The sequence below is a fragment of the Leptodactylus fuscus genome, chromosome 9, assembly GCF_031893055.1.
Source record: "Leptodactylus fuscus isolate aLepFus1 chromosome 9, aLepFus1.hap2, whole genome shotgun sequence".
Taxonomy (NCBI): Eukaryota; Metazoa; Chordata; class Amphibia; order Anura; family Leptodactylidae; genus Leptodactylus; species Leptodactylus fuscus.
Window position 1 is genome coordinate 85,425,250 of NC_134273.1, and position 16,097 is coordinate 85,441,346.

General features: G+C 45.2%; 1 protein-coding gene across 2 annotated transcripts in view; it reads left to right on the forward strand.

Moving 5' to 3' along the window:
• The window catches only part of PLXNA1 (plexin A1), a 222,730-nt gene that overhangs the window by 125,551 nt on the left and 81,082 nt on the right, over positions 1 to 16,097 (forward strand). For both annotated transcript variants that reach the window (XM_075286115.1, XM_075286116.1), the window contains exons 5-8: positions 7,956 to 8,056; positions 9,835 to 9,958; positions 10,304 to 10,457; positions 11,622 to 11,721. In XM_075286115.1, coding sequence (XP_075142216.1) covers positions 7,956 to 8,056; positions 9,835 to 9,958; positions 10,304 to 10,457; positions 11,622 to 11,721 — 479 coding nt within the window. The remainder of the gene's footprint in view (positions 1 to 7,955; positions 8,057 to 9,834; positions 9,959 to 10,303; positions 10,458 to 11,621; positions 11,722 to 16,097) is intronic.

Consider the following 16,097-nt stretch of genomic DNA (forward strand, 5'->3'; position numbering starts at 1 on the left):
CAATTAATGAAATGCCTGTAACCCTTCCAAGCTGGCTGCTGCTCTCCGGGTCTCCAGCGGCATCCTGTGCCCAGGGTACAATCTGAGGCGGGCGGCGGGGGGGATAGGAGAGATTCTTTCATCTCACTGGATTCCCTGTGGAATAAGAAAATAGGATTGCTTCTTGGAAGAGGTATTGATCCGGCTATACAGATTTCTTAGATCGTTGCTAATACATCTTTAGTCCACTCTGTGCATTAAATAGAGCCACACACGGGAGCGAGAGCCTGTGTCTCGTACCTCCAAATTAAATGAGGCCGGTAACAAGTGCCATGTGATTAAACTGCAACCCAGGCCTTGGAAATCCTCCGAGACCCGCCACGTGGACGAGATGCCCGCCTGGCCCTTTGACGTTAAAAATTTATTTTTGGTCGTATTTTTCTGATCGTTTAATCTGACCATTTTTCTTTTTATATTTTTGTGCAATTTTTAATTTTTTTCATTTCCAAAATTTTTTTTTTTTAATAATTTTTTACATTTTGTAGAATTTTTTTTTTTGTAATTTAGTTTTCAATTTTTTTCTACAATTAACCCGTGAAAGTTTGGATGTTTGTGTGTTTGGATGTTTGTGTGTTTGGATGTTTGTTCCATTATCACACTGCAACGGCCAAATGGATTTCAATGAAATTTCGCACATACCTAGACTGCCACCCGGAAAAGAACATAGGCACCTCAGAATCCACGTATATCGCCGGGTTTGCCGACCACGGGCACCAAATTCACGGTCCGTGTAGGCTGAAGGACTTCACATGACGTCACCACGTCAGGCGCGGGGCTCCTATGGTACCAGGCCACTGCGGGGGAGGAGCTATACAGCCACAAGTCAGCTGCACACTGACATGAACAACATGGCGTCGTGCATGCCGGCAGTCGAGAGGCGCACATGCCGACATCGCTGGAGCCCAGTGCGCGGCGTGGACTGGTGAGTCCGCCGGGGGTCGGCAGGGGTAGACAGAAGGGTGGGGAGGGTGTGTACACGTAGGAACAGGGTGGCAGAGGTGGTGTGGGAAGGGGGGAGGAAGGGGCCTGGAGTCGCAGGTTTGGTAGTAAGGCGGGAGCGAGAGAATGGGGGAATGGATAAGGAAAAAAGTGGAGAGAGGAGCAGTAGTGGGCCAGCAAGGTGCAAACTGGAGGTCCATCAGCGCACTGGTGTTGGACGGGCTTGCTGCGCCTACACGGCAAATGCAGGGGGTCCGGGGCGGCACTGCAGGTGGGGCACGCAGAGAGTCAGGGGGCTGCGGACGAAGTCGCGGATATAGCTAGTATTTTATAATTCCATCATTCCATCTTTAATGTTAAATTGTTTAATTTTTTTTTTTAATTGGACCACTTGGGGCGCTGTTCTGATTATTTTTATGATTTTTGTTACTATATAATTCGTTGTGTTGGGTCTGGTTTGCCACTTATGCTTTATTTTATAGAATAAATTACATTTCTCTCCGCCATCCCAATAAAATGACTTTGTAATTGTTTTCTGTTAAATATGCATTTATTACACGTACATATTGCTTTTGAGAAGCCACTTTTGCATAATTACTCCTTTTCGTTTGTAGTTTTTAATTTGCTGTAAAACACCATTAACGGCATGGAGAGAGGAAAAACATCTCCTAGCAAATAAATTCCCCCCACCACCTCCATCCTGAAAAATTTACATTCACAATGACCAGATAATGTTTCTGAAAGGAGGGAGAAGGGGTAGCTGGATGATGGTGATAATCACTTCAAAGAATTTCTACAAATCCCCGGTGCTTCTTCCCAAAGTCCTGTGAATATCAATGTTTATGTTTTTTGGCAAATTCAAAGTCTCTAGGACTGGTGAAGATAGCCAACCGCTGTACAGTCTGATAGACAGTGAAATGAGCAGTAGTGGGCATGCTCCATGGCTGCTGACTTCAGATTCTTGAGCTTGATGGGTCTCCTAGTGGTTGGGGTTCAGCCGATCTTGAGATTTCAGGATCAATTTTAAAATCCGATTTGCGATCATTTTCCAGCTGATCGTGAAATTTGCTCGATCGCTGATCGGGATCCGATCTTTCCTGATCGCTCAACCCTGTTAATGATATATACATGAATAAGGTTGAGCCGATCTTGAGATAACCTCTGACCTCGATCCCGCTGGAAAAGATCGGGATCAGAATTCCGATCGCGATTGTGAAATTTACTTGATCGCTGAACGGAATCTGATCTTTTCCGATCCTGATCGCTCAACCCTACTAGTGGTTGGTCCCCAAACCGATCTAGCTGTTATTCCTTATCCATCTTTAGATGTGTGACACTAGGCAAATTCACAGTGGATTGAGCAGTAGTGGGCATGCTCAGCCACTGGTCCATTCAAAATTTTAGGTTTATGGGGCTGCTAGTGGTTGGTCTCCCACCGACTCTGCAGTTCTTTGTGTTTCCCACCAATTCCAATCTCCTGATGTTAAGCTTATAGTTATACAAGGGCATTCTGGCTAGTACATTTGCCAAGTTGACCATATGTTGCCCGAAGACTATTGTGAATGGGTCCTGTGAATTATAATTGGACCTATGCCAGACATCTCTAGGCTTTGTAGAGTTCAGACCCCTGTAGGATTCTCTCCAGGCATCATACACTTGCATTTGCACTTGCGTTGGCACGCATTGTGGCCTCTCCATACCCGAGGGGTGGGAGATTGGAATTGGTGGGACACCTCGGCATGACCTACCTTTCTCCAAGGCTGGTCTCCTAGAATGTCCACAAACCATCAGTATTGGTAAGTTCTTGGAGAGGACTTCGATGAGATGAAGTCTATGTATTTCGTCCCATTCTAACCAGTTCTTTATGAGAGTCCTGACTCGGAGTCGGCTCTGTGCTCGGTAGAATGATCGTAGAGTGACTTTGATATCTCTTCCTAATTTTGCCTCCGAGTCCTCACAGAATTTTACATCCTTTTCTCCCTTAAAGTTAAAGAAAGCCGGCAGCCACTTGCATCGATCTTAATCTCGCAAATAAACTCCTCTAAAATTCCTTATCTCCCTCCGAGAGCTGCTTGGAAAGGGACCAAATCTGTCGGATTAAGACAGGGATGCGCTTGGAATGGTCCCAACAGCAAACCTGCTCATTGTGGTGGCTTCGCATTGTTCAGAGGCTTCTCATATCTTTGATTTTCTTGATCTGGACGAAAATACCGAACAGTTTCTACAATTTTTTTTCCCTTTGTGAAATACAGCCAAGAGTACATAGCAGCTACCTTGTGATAAGTACAAGATGCGCCTATCTCTTGGCCAAAAAAGGAGGTCCTTAGCTGTTACCAATGGAAATCAAACTGAGCCTATAAAGTGACCACTATGAAGACCTGTGGTGGTGGTCTCATGTCAACAGGCTTAAGCCTAGGAGAAGGCATGGTGCTAATGAAACATATTTCTAGGAGTGAGTACCCTAAAGTTTACACTTGGCCCAATCTGGATGATTTTCTACCTTGCAGAGAGTCCTCTACCTCATGTTGAGGGTGAAGGTCTCCAAGGATAGGCCATTGCCCAATCCTGTTTTCCTGATCGCTGGCTTTATAGAAGCAGGACCTCCAACGACTCTTATACAAACTGAGCCGATAAAGTGACCACCATGAGGACCTATCGAGCCGTGGGAAGGCCACTGGGGTGGTCTCATGTCAACAGGCTTGAATATGTATTGGGTGGCTGGTAGTAGGTTGTGATTTCAGGACAATCCCTTTAAGAACCTATAAAGCCAAAAATATTAATAAAAAAATCTAAGATGTATTCCATTTTCTCTACAACCCCTACCTTAAATAGTAAGTAGGCCACCGTTTCTCATGGTTCTCTCCTTCCCTCTTCGCTCCTTGCTGTGCCCCCCCGCCGGTGATGACTTCTAAATGGAATTAAATATATCATCTGCCTCCGATGTCACCCGTGTTATTGATAGGCCGCCTTATAATCTCCACTTAACACTTGTCGTATCCAAATCACCAGCTCCATCTTCCTGTTCGACTTGTACTCTAGAAGGTAGAAGCCCAGGTGATACAATGTGGGGCCAGGTGGTGGTGGTGGGGGGGCATGTCCTTCACATGATGGATTACCTAACCTACTTTTGTGGACCAGTGATGCATTGAAGTTGCTTTATCTAGTGAGTTTGGACATCCAGCTGTGCCTTCTATTCTTGTAAGCCTCGTCCTCTGCTAAATTGTCCTTCTAATGCCCCGCCAGTAATGACCTCATATTTCATTTTCTCTTGGGTACGAGTCCATGTTCTGCTAATGCCATGACATGTCCAGGAGCCTCACGTGGGTCACGTCTTTGTATCTTCCCGTTTCTTACAATATTCCTCTTGTAATTCTCATTTAGAAGGTTACGTGAGAAATATTCCGTTTCGAGAGCAGAAAAAGACCCCCCTACGGTGGGTCGCGCCAGTGTTTTAATTCCAAAAAGCTTGCCTAGGGCTTCATATTTAAGAGGAACCATCTAAATTAACAAGACGGTCCATGTGGAATCTAATTACCTAGCCGCCGCCAGGCAAATATTAATAAATTTCATAAGTACCGCTGACTGGTGGGGTATCCGAGGAAAGCATCTGCTGCTCAACCTTCTTGGTTCCTTAGGAGTTAGGGAGGAGAAATGGAGTCTCGAAAGGATAAAAAGGGAAAAAAAATGGGAATAAAAAACAACAAAGCGTCATTTGGTTGGAGTGTTCCTGGTTTATGGATAGAGCTGGAGGGAGCGTTCCTCTAGCACAGAACACACTGATACATTCCAGATTTAATGTTGCGTTTCGGCAAATCTGAAGGAGCCGTGTAAGCCGAGATTGTTTAGGGTTTAGTGTTGTTTTTTCTTTTTCTTCTGTTTTTTGCTCCTTGGAGTGTTTCATGGGACAAGTCCTGGTTTGTATCGACCCCTACGAAGATAGTCAGGGGGGCATCTTGGCTGAATTCGGTTTTGAGCAAAGTTTTCAGATTCCAAGAATTTTTGTGAATCCCCAGAGTTGGGACGGTTTGTTTGTTTTTTGTAAATACTTGTAGCCTTCTCAGAAATCTTGTGTTGTGCTGTTCCTCTTATGGATAAGTTGACAGCCAGGTGTTATGGGTTGGGGGTTGTCCCTACAAAGTCTGACAATTTTGGCCAATCAGAGATGCCAGTATCAAATGGTGTAGCGACACGCCCCCTTTATAGGAGGAATGGTAACGCCCAGGTGTCAATTTATTCATAAATTTCTAGGAGGCAGAACAGGGGAATGGCACAACTTGGAGTAAGACTGTTCCAGAATTTTTATTTCGTAGTAGGGGGGGGTGGACAACTACTAAATCTCATCTTAGCCTTCCATGTCTGACATAAGAGTACCCTTGTCTCCAGCCATCTGGGGTGGCGCCACTTAAGAAAACTACAAATTGTGACGAATCAAGTAAAGGGAGGCAAATTGTGATACTAGATACAGCCCATGGGCAAGAGTGGAAAAAATTTTCTGGAAAAATCCTAAATTTTCTAACCCTTAATAACAATTTTTGGAAAACCTTTGCGTTAATGAACTTGCCAGACCCGACCATGCTTTGGGGGTTGTTCCGTGGATGATAACCAAAGAAAAACCCAAGAAAAAAACGTAGACTTGCCAGTTTCCCTCTGTACACACCGTCTACCTTGAATGTCACCCTCAGGAATTAACGCGCCTGGTTCTGAAAATCAACCGTACGGGCGAGACACCTAAGACATTGCATCTCTTGTGAAATTTCCCAGTCTCCATGCAAATGTAATCAGGGAGCGTTCCTGATCAGGGCGATGAGTGGGGCGCCGATCTGCCATCTTAGCAATGTTTTGGCTAAGTATCTTCTTTCTCTTGTTCTTCAGGCTCCTGAATGAGACCTATTTGCAGTATGGAGAATGCAGTCGCTTGGATTTTGTTATTTTAACCCTTAAGGAGCCTTCCAAGAGATGTTTAAGTGGAGCTTAAGTTTCGGACAACTTGTGTGTTAATACATTTGTAATCTACTTTATTGAGGTTTTGTCTCCTTTGTGTGAAATCCTGCAGGTCTTAGCTCTTCTCATCCTCTGTATTGGAAGCCATTCCTGCCTCTCACTGACTGTTACTGTGTATACAGGAGGGCTTATAGACAAAAAACAGGGGGTAGGGGGAGAGGGTCACCACACAGTGATATCTCTGGCGCTATAAGATGTACAGACTTGCTTTTGGCGACACATGATGTAAAGTTACAGTGTTATCTATATTATATGCAGAGATATCCCCGGGTGTAAACACAGCATATTTATGTCATATATAGTTTCAGAACGTCCCAGATATATCTGCGTGATATGATATTGATATATATATATATATATATATATATATATATATATATATATATATATATATATATATATATATATATATATATATATATATATATATGTACCCTCTCCCCTCACCCCTCTCCATTGTCTCTATGTTACACAGCCCATCCTCCATACACCGTAACATTCAGGGAGAGGAAGGAACAGGGGGAAGAATAAGGAGATGCCGGATTTCACAGAAAGGAGACCAAATGTGTTAATAAAGTTATTACAAAATTTATTAATGACACAAAAACTACCAGAAAATCCAAAGTTGTCGGAAAGTTGAGTTACACTTTAAGGATCTTGTTGCCTCTTGTTTCTCTCTAAGGCTCCTTGAGATGACACCAAGGCATCATAGATTTTATTCATTTCTCTATAGAGGAGGCTGCAGCCCGTACAGATTACATTCGTAGTCCCTGACCGTGAGGGCTCGCACACTTCTGGTCATGTGCACCCTGTTAGCCAATCACATTCAAGCTCATATGTCATGTGATTGGCCAAGAAGCTGTGATTGGTTACTAGTGCAGGGGCTGAGCATGACCTCTATATATGTGTCATACATTCTCATGGAGTCTTCCTCTAAATATCCCAATTTCTCTAATTATAGATATTTTACATTCAGGAGTCTAGGAAAGATGAGTGACAGTGTCCTGAAGCGCAGATGTCTGCAGTTATACCGTGAAATATCACCTGAGGGACCTCACAGCGAAGGGGCCGCAGTAACAACCCTTGTGGGTGCCAGTAAGGGAGTCCTATTAGTTATCTCCCATCTTTCCCAGGATTCTGAATGGCAGATCTTTCTAATTATGGCACTGTATACTTTATTTACCGAACTCTGGAGATCTGCCATTCATGAGACTGGAAAAGATGGATGACCAGCTCTGTGGGAGTGATAACAGAAGTTATCCCAGTGTCCTTGGGGCGATTCCCCACCCTCATTAATAGACCCCTCCGCTCATTCCGGTGAGGTTTGTACCAACCACGGACTAGGATAGAGTCCCCCTTTAATTCTGCGTGGTGGCCGAGTCACATTCATCCCCCACCGACCTAACGAGTCCATGCCAAGGTCAATAATACCCAACCAGACACAAGCGAGCGTCCTAAAATAGACCCCGTACAGCTCCGTGCAGGGATTTCATCCATCTTGTCCGGGCTCCTGAGACCAGGGACTGGGGGATGGTTTGCTGTATAAATTACATCTGTCAATCAGGAGCCTGGGAAAGCAGGGTGACAGAGTTAGAATAGAAGTTATATTGGCAGCTCTCCATAGGAATGCATCGGCGTGATTTATTTATTTAATCTGATGCCGATTTGTGGGGTTTTTTTGTTTTTTTTTTTAATTTAGATTTTTATTTTTAGAATTGATATTTTTGTGACATGTGCGTAATGTATATTATATTTTGTAATTTATATAATTTTTTTATATTTGCTGATTTGTTTTGATTATTTTTGTAATTTTACATAGTTTGTGTAATGTATGTTATTATTCCTATGATATTTTTGAAATGTCTATAATTTTTGTAATTTATTATTATTTGTGTAATTTTTGTGATTTTATATATATAGTTTAATTTACTTTCTAATTTTCTGCTAATGAGTATTGTTGTGACTTCTTTGCGCAGGTGACCCGCGTGCCGGTGGAGAGCTGCGAGCAGTACCAGAGCTGTGACACCTGCCTGGGCTCCCGGGACCCCCACTGCGGATGGTGTGTGCTCCACAATACGTGAGTATGATTTCTCCATCCTAGGGGAGTTCTCCGCAGCCCGGGTACCCGGCTGCCACATGACAGCCCCTCTCAGTCTTCTGCTATAAATAGCCGCCATCTATTTCCCCCGGAGCAGCCACAGGCTCGGCCGCACCCGGGAGACTCCGCCAGGTGCAGGAAGGACCGCGCCACCATATTTCACATGTACAGATACATTTCTGAGCCTGATTCAATAGTGCAGAGAAAATTAAAGGGGAGGGGGACTTAAAGGGACGGGCCATCGTACAATGGTGTAGGTGTCTCTCTCCATTTATACGATCGGAACCACAAATCTTTACCAGCTGCCAATGCAATGTCATCCTGGACAATAAGGAGTCGTCCCCTATTAGTTGCCAAATAAACAAGAGTTCATGTTAAACAAATGTTTTCTTAGAGTTTTTGGTGACTTTTAGTTTTAATCTTTGTTGTTATGATTTATATTTAAACTACTATATTCTGCAATTTTCACTCTGGCTATTAAGCCAAATAATAGACTGATATATGCCAATTTTGCAAGGATTTTCTTTTGTCACCTCAATTACATCACACAGGATTACAATAGAAGGTAACACCACTGAGCTATCATTACATCACTACTGACCATAGATGATGTCACAGTAGTTCTGGTTCACTGAAGATCTGCTGGGCTTGCTGGGAGTTGTAGTTCCCCCCATGTCATCCTGTATATCGGGTGCAGTTTGCTATTCTGTGGATCTCGCTGTTACTTCTGACCCTTCATCCTGAGGGATTTCAGCTCCTCACCGCCTCCATTGACACTGTGTCAATACGCGCTCAGGTTAAGCGTCGGACGGTGAGTTTTGTTTTCCCATCCACCCTGCCAAGTGCACATGACAGGTGGAGCATTACAGCGAGCGGGGGCGCTAATCCCTCTACAGCTTACATGTGACGCTGGGATTACTGGCGGCACCGACCTATAAACATTGGGGGGGGGGGGTTATATAAAGAATGATTTGTGTCCTATTTCATGTTCCAGTCTTATTGGTTTACTCCAGTCACATCCAGAGCTGCAGACTACAATCTGCTAATGCATGCCATACCTGGAAGGAGAGCACGTGAAAGGGCAATGGGCAGAACTTGGAATGCAGCTCTGGATGTGAATGGAGAATGAGACCTTGGAAAGAAGTCAAGTATTGGGTTAAAAGCCAGATTTTACTTAATACTAGTGAAGGGGAACGTGAGTGACTGGCGTGTTAACTGTTTCACTGCCACCTGTCAGATTCTGGTGCGGGCGCCAGCCAGTGAAGAGTTAAATGTCACCCTTTTTCCGCTCTGACTGACAGACAGGTTTGGCAGCTCCCGAATGTTTCGTTCCTCACCGCATCGAGCTGCCAATCTCTCCACAAGCCCGCACTTCATGTGTCCAGTCTGGCAGGGAGCGGACGTTGCGGCCGGCGGATGCCCGGGACAGGAGAGCTGTCAGTCTGCCACGCTAATTCCAGCGGCGTCCTCTGCTCGGCGTTCTCAGCTGTCATGGCTCCTGCCGAGCGCCCGTTGTTTGATGGAAAAGATTCTCACCTTAGCCTGAGCCTTCTCACCTTTAAGTCCCCGTCCAGAGAACCAATTAAGTTGAAGCGCAGTCACTCGGCGCGGCGGCGGATCGTTCCAGAATTGTTCTAAAAACATGCTCAGGGTGAATTAGGCGGCATTATCCTGTCACCTGACAGGTGGCGCCCCCTGTGTTGTCCTGCGGTACCGCAATCCATGACCTATAGATAATCTCAGTCTATACATTGCAGATGTTCTCGAAAGGACAAGTGTGAGCGCGCCGATGAGCTGCACCGCTTCACCACTGACCAGCGCCAATGTGTCCAGCTCAACGTGCACCCCAAGAACATCTCTGTCACCATGTCTGAGGTCCCGGTAAGTTATTGGAATCTATCTATCTATCTATCTATCTATCTATCTATCTATCTATCTATCTCCTATCTATCTATCTATCTATCTATCTATCTATCTATCTATCTATCTATTTATCTATCTATCTATCTATCTATCTATATATCTCTATCTATCTATCTATCTATCTATCTATCTATCTATCTATCTATCTATCTATCTCCTATCTATCTATCTATCTCCTATCTATCTATCTATCTATCTATCTATCAATCAATCTCCTATCTATCTATCTATCTATCTATCTATCTATCTATCTATCTATCTCTGTTTGTCAGTGTTTCTGATCTATTTTCTGTATTTTTGCAGATGGTTCTCCAGGCCTGGAACGTCCCTGACCTCTCCGCCGGGGTGAACTGCTCCTTTGAGGATTTCACAGAGATGGAAGGACACATAGAAGGAGATAAGATTTACTGCACGTCTCCCACTGCCAAGGACGTCATCCCCATCACACGGGGCCAGGGTGAGCTTCATATCCTGTGGTGTTGTCGCCCAGATGAAGTTAAGGGGGCCCCCGGACACGGTCACTATGAGAGCCCCTGACTGTATACAGTATATGGAGCTGCTGTGTATAACCATCCTGCTGGGAGCGGAGTGTTAACCCTTAGCATGCCATGACCTTGCAGATTTACCAAGCAGCAGAACGTCTGGAAGGAGTCTTTACTCTTCAGCCCTATATGTCCCCTGACCTCCCATCTGTAGATAGCATGCTCTGCTGCGCTGCATTGTGGGAGATGTAGTGTGCACCTGGTGCTGTACACTAATATACATGTCCTAGAATGCCTTGCAGCAGACTCTACGCTATTATAGGATCTTGGCACACTTCTGACTATTTTGAATGCAGCTTTGGGTGTGACTGGAGTGTAAAGTAACTGAAGCAGAGGAGCCTTTTCTATAAAAGACTGAGATGGAAAGCTCTGTGTGTTTTGTGCTGTGCCCCGGCCCTGTTCATGCCCAGTCCTCATGGGTGAGTGGGTGGCTGTAGAAATCGCAGCGCCCGCCTGAGAGGGGTCATAAGACTCGGCCTGAGCAGCGGCGGGGCGTCAGAGCCTCTCAGTCGGGGGACAGGCGGGAGCGATGTTTTCATGGCCTTCATAAATAGCACAAACAAAAGTCCCTAGTCTGGCAGAAAACGCCTCCTCAGCTCTTACCGCTTTCCCTAATTCTGTCTTAAAGAGCCGGCTTTTGTTGGAGAACAGAAGACTCCTCTGTATTTCAATATGTATTCACCCCCCCCCCCCCCACCGTTCTATTTCCAATCCTTCTACCAAGTCTCCTGTTTAACTGTTGTGCTACAGAGCGGCCGCCGGCCATGTTTGCCATTTACATGCTGTTTATAAGCAATATAAGTGGTATGACGCCACCTGGTGGTTATAGGGTATAGCAGTGTGCACGTCCACTTACTGAGCTGAGTGATAGAGGACGCACATGCTCAGTCACAGGTCTCCCCATAGTACAGGGCAGCCAATAGGAATAACTTTAGTCCTGTTTGTCAGGAAGAGGCGGAGACTGTACAGCAGGGGGCGGTATAACTGAGAGCGGGACTATATTGCCAGAGGGGGGAGGAGCAGGACCAAAGTGGACCCATGGAAACCAAAAATCTTATTTTTCTACCTTTTACTTGCAGGTGACAAGAGAGTTGTGAAACTTTACCTAAAATCCAAAGAAACCGGAAAGAAGTTTGCAAGTGTCGACTTTGTTTTCTACAACTGCAGCGTGCACCAATCGTAAGCGACCCTTCACCTTTAACATGGTTGTGTAATGGTTTGGGGGTTAATATCCGTCTGTATGAATATATTGCACTCCCAGGATGGAGTCCTCCGCTTACAGGGTGTGCAATCTATATACTGCTGATATATTGATGACTTATCCTTAGGACGCATCATTAATATGTGATCAGTGGGGGGGTCCGATCCCACGGGACCCTCGCTGATCAACTCTTTAAAGCAAGCACTCATGAGTGTTGTGCCCCATTGCACGTGCCAATAATGTCATGTTCATTGGTCACGTTAATACTGAGCTGCAATACCAGGCACAACCACTATACGATGTAGGGCGCTGTGCTTGGTGTTGTGTTAAGCGTTGCAACGCTCACCTGTCTGCTGCGGCCTCTTCAACCACCAATCACATACTGATAATCTATCCTAAGCAGAGGTCATCAATACACACGTACAGTGACACCTAGTGGCCAAAATGAATGAAAAATGCTAAATTCCTTATAATTGATGTTGAGGATATTGTCATAGTCAGTGTTTGTAGTTGGGGTTCTTCTATCACAAGACTTATAGCCTACACTTCAGCTGGTGCATTCAGGGTATCCTGGGAGTTGTAGTCCTATGATAGCCATATAGTCACAGATAGAAGCCTCCCTGTCCTTGTAGTGTGACCTTCATATCTCTTCTTGCTCCAGTTCTCTGACAGGCCCCATTTAAGCTTGTGATGTGCCATATGTGAGCACACGGATGCCTCCTGCGTCCCGTCACCTTGCCTCAGGGCCATCGCCGTCCCTGCGCTGGGGGAGGGGGTCGCTTCCTCCTCTTGGCGATGCACTTTTCATGCCTCCTGTGCCTGTAAGGTTGGAGTCCCAGTGTCCATTTATGGTGTAATGGAACGTGCCAGGAGAATGTTTAGAGTACGGATCCGGAGGTGGCCCCGGGGGCCGGCCGAGCGGCTGCTCCTCTATAAACACGCGGCTTCTCTCTGTGTCTTTTGTCTTTTTTCCCTTTCCACCAAGTTGGCTCCTTTATTAGGGATTCACTAATGGAAACTTTCCGCGCTCGCCGCCTTTGGAGCTGCTTGTAAAGGGAGCGCTCGCTGCAGGCGGTTCTGTTCTGCGGGAATCAGCGGGGGGTTCTTGTTTGATAGAACCTTAGACGGCGTATGTAGCGTAGACCTGACATCTTAGCTTCATCTTCTTAGGATGTGTCTCTGGCAGTGTGGCCCCGTGGGAGTCTGTCAAGGGGCCCCAGCTACTGTCTGTTAACTCTTTCTAACCAGCAGTGCTATGCTGCTCCGTGCAGACCTGGATAACCCCTCCAGCCTGGGTCTAAAGCTGGCCATGATGGGCAGTGCGGCCTGTAACATCGGGAGGATTTACACCTATACATGGCGCCACTTATCATCCAGGATAGATCCTATGGGCTGCTGTGATGGTGGTGTCCAGTAGCAGTTTGCAATGTGACTCCATAGACATGCATTGAGATTCTTGGTAGTCCAGTCCTCATAAGGGAGACAATTCAAAGCTACACATTTTTGCAGATGCAAATAATTAAAAGCAAAATAAAATTCAGTTTAATAAATAATCATCTTAGTGGTGACATCTGTTGTCCTGATTGGTGACCAGTGGATCTGACCATGAATCAAAGAACTAGCTATGGTCTGGGACTTGTCAGAAGCCCAGCCATGATGTCCTTATTGTGGTCAGGTTATCTTCTCATACATGTAGTGTCCTCCTGATAACCAGCCATGATGTCCTTATTGTGGTTGGGTTATCTTCTCATACATGTAGTGTCCTCCTGATAACCAGCCATGATGTCCTTATTGTGGTTGGGTTATCTTCTCATACATGTAGTGCCCTCCTGATAACCAGCCATGATGTCCTTATTGTGGTCAAGTTATCTTCTCATACATGTAGTGTCCCCTCCTGATAACCAGCCATGATGTCCTTATTGTGGTTGGGTTATCTTCTCATACATGTAGTGTCCTCCTGATAACCAGCCATGATGTCCTTATTGTGGTTGGGTTATCTTCTCATACATGTAGTGTCCTCCTGATAACCAGCCATGATGTCCTTATTGTGGTTGGGTTATCTTCTCATACATGTAGTGTCCTCCTGATAACCAGCCATGATGTCCTTATTGTGGTCAAGTTATCTTCTCATACATGTAGTGTCCTCCTGATAACCAGCCATGATGTCCTTATTGTGGTCAGGTTATCTTCTCATACATGTAGTGCCCTCCTGATAACCAGCCATGATGTCCTTATTGTGGTTGGGTTATCTTCTCATACATGTGGTGTCCCCCTGATAACCAGCCATGATGTCCTTATTGTGGTTGGGTTATCTTCTCATACATGTAGTGTCCTCCTGATAACCAGCCATGATGTCCTTATTGTGGTCAGGTTACCTTCTCATACATGTAGTGTCCTCCTGATAACCAGCCATGATGTCCTGATTGTGGTCGGGTTATCTTCTCATACATGTAGTGTCCTCTCCTGACAACCAGCCATGATGTCCTTATCGTGGTCGGGTTATCTTCTCATACATGTAGTGTCCTCCTGATAACCAGCCATGATGTCCTTATTGTGGTCAGGTTACCTTCTCATACATGTAGTGTCCTCTCCTGATAACCAGCCATGATGTCCTTATCGTGGTCGGGTTATCTTCTCATACATGTAGTGTCTCCTGCCTTCTATTAGTTGTTGCAGTCTATGAGGCCATACAGTGATGTTGCCGCCACCACATCTTACCCCTCCGATACGAGCGCCGTCACTGAGTCCTCCCTCGCTCACCTTCCAAACTCACCAGAGAGTGACGGCTCTGCGCAGTCTTTAAATTAATATCCGCCGCCGAAATCAAACTGCATAAATTTGCATAAAGAGCGCGCCAATTAACATGTTTGTAGGTAAAGCTAAAGGCTTCTCATTTCCAAAACGAGGGGAGAGACTTTGCCGGAGACGTGGAAATGAATTTCTCCTCTTTTGCAAGCAGCTTAATTAAATATTTCCTCAATGTTGTCGTGTTTGTAGGTTTTTTTTTTCCCGTAACATTTGTTTTTTCCCCCCTCTTTTTGCGTAGCGCAGGTTTATCTGTAATGGCGGGCGGCGGCGGCGTCTGGCTGCGAGGGGATGTGGGGGCTGTGAGCTCCTCCGCAGGGACGGGCCTACCTTGACATATTAAAGTGTAACTCAGAGGGGGAATCGGATCAGATCTCCGACATCTTAAATGCAGATCTTTGTGTGCGGGGTGATGCAGATTCCCTCTTTAAATATTCTCCGGCTGTTTACAAAAACTGCGGCGGCTCTGGAGGATAAGACACCGGGATTTTTTCAATTTTTTTTTTTTTTTTTTGTGCAGTCTGGATAGTTCTTCAGATGAAGCATTTCCTTTCTGATTAAAGGAGCGCTGGTGGATTTGTCTCCATGTTTCTGCTCTTGGATCTGCATTTTTTATGGCTTCTATAACTGTCGATGATCACTGGGGATGTAATGTGGAGAATAAGACGTTGTACTAGTGTGTCTGCAGTGTAAGGATGGTAAAGGAGTTCTGCTGGGGCTGATGGCAACTGACCGCTCATCCAAATGGTCTGATTCTACCCACTAGTACAGGAGAAGTAATGTAATGTATGTACACAGTGACTGCACCAGCAGAATAGTGAGCGCAGCTCTGGAGTATAATACAGGATAAGTAATGTAATGTATGTACACAGTGACTGCACCAGCAGAATAGTGAGCGCAGCTCTGGAGTATAATACAGGATAAGTAATGTAATGTATGTACACAGTGACTGCACCAGCAGAATAGTGAGCGCAGCTCTGGAGTATAATACAGGATAAGTAATGTAATGTATGTACACAGTGACTGCACCAGCAGAATAGTGAGCGCAGCTCTGGAGTATAATACAGGATAAGTAATGTAATGTATGTACACAGTGACTGCACCAGCAGAATAGTGAGCGCAGCTCTGGAGTATAATACAGGATAAGTAATGTAATGTATGTACACAGTGACCGTACCAGCAGAATAGTGAGCGCAGCTCTGGAGTATAATACAGGATAAGTAATGCAATGTATGTACACAGTGACCGCACCAGCAGAATAGTGAGCGCAGCTCTGGAGTATAATACAGGATAAGTAATGTAATGTATGTACACAGTGACTGCACCAGCAGAATAGTAAGCGCAGCTCTGGAGTATAATACAGGATAAGTAATGTAATGTATGTACACAGTGACTGCACCAGCAGAATAGTGAGCGCAGCTCTGGAGTATAATACAGGATAAGTAATGTAATGTATGTACACAGTGACCGTACCAGCAGAATAGTGAGCGCAGCTCTGGAGTATAATACAGGATAAGTAATGCAATGTATGTACACAGTGACCGCACCA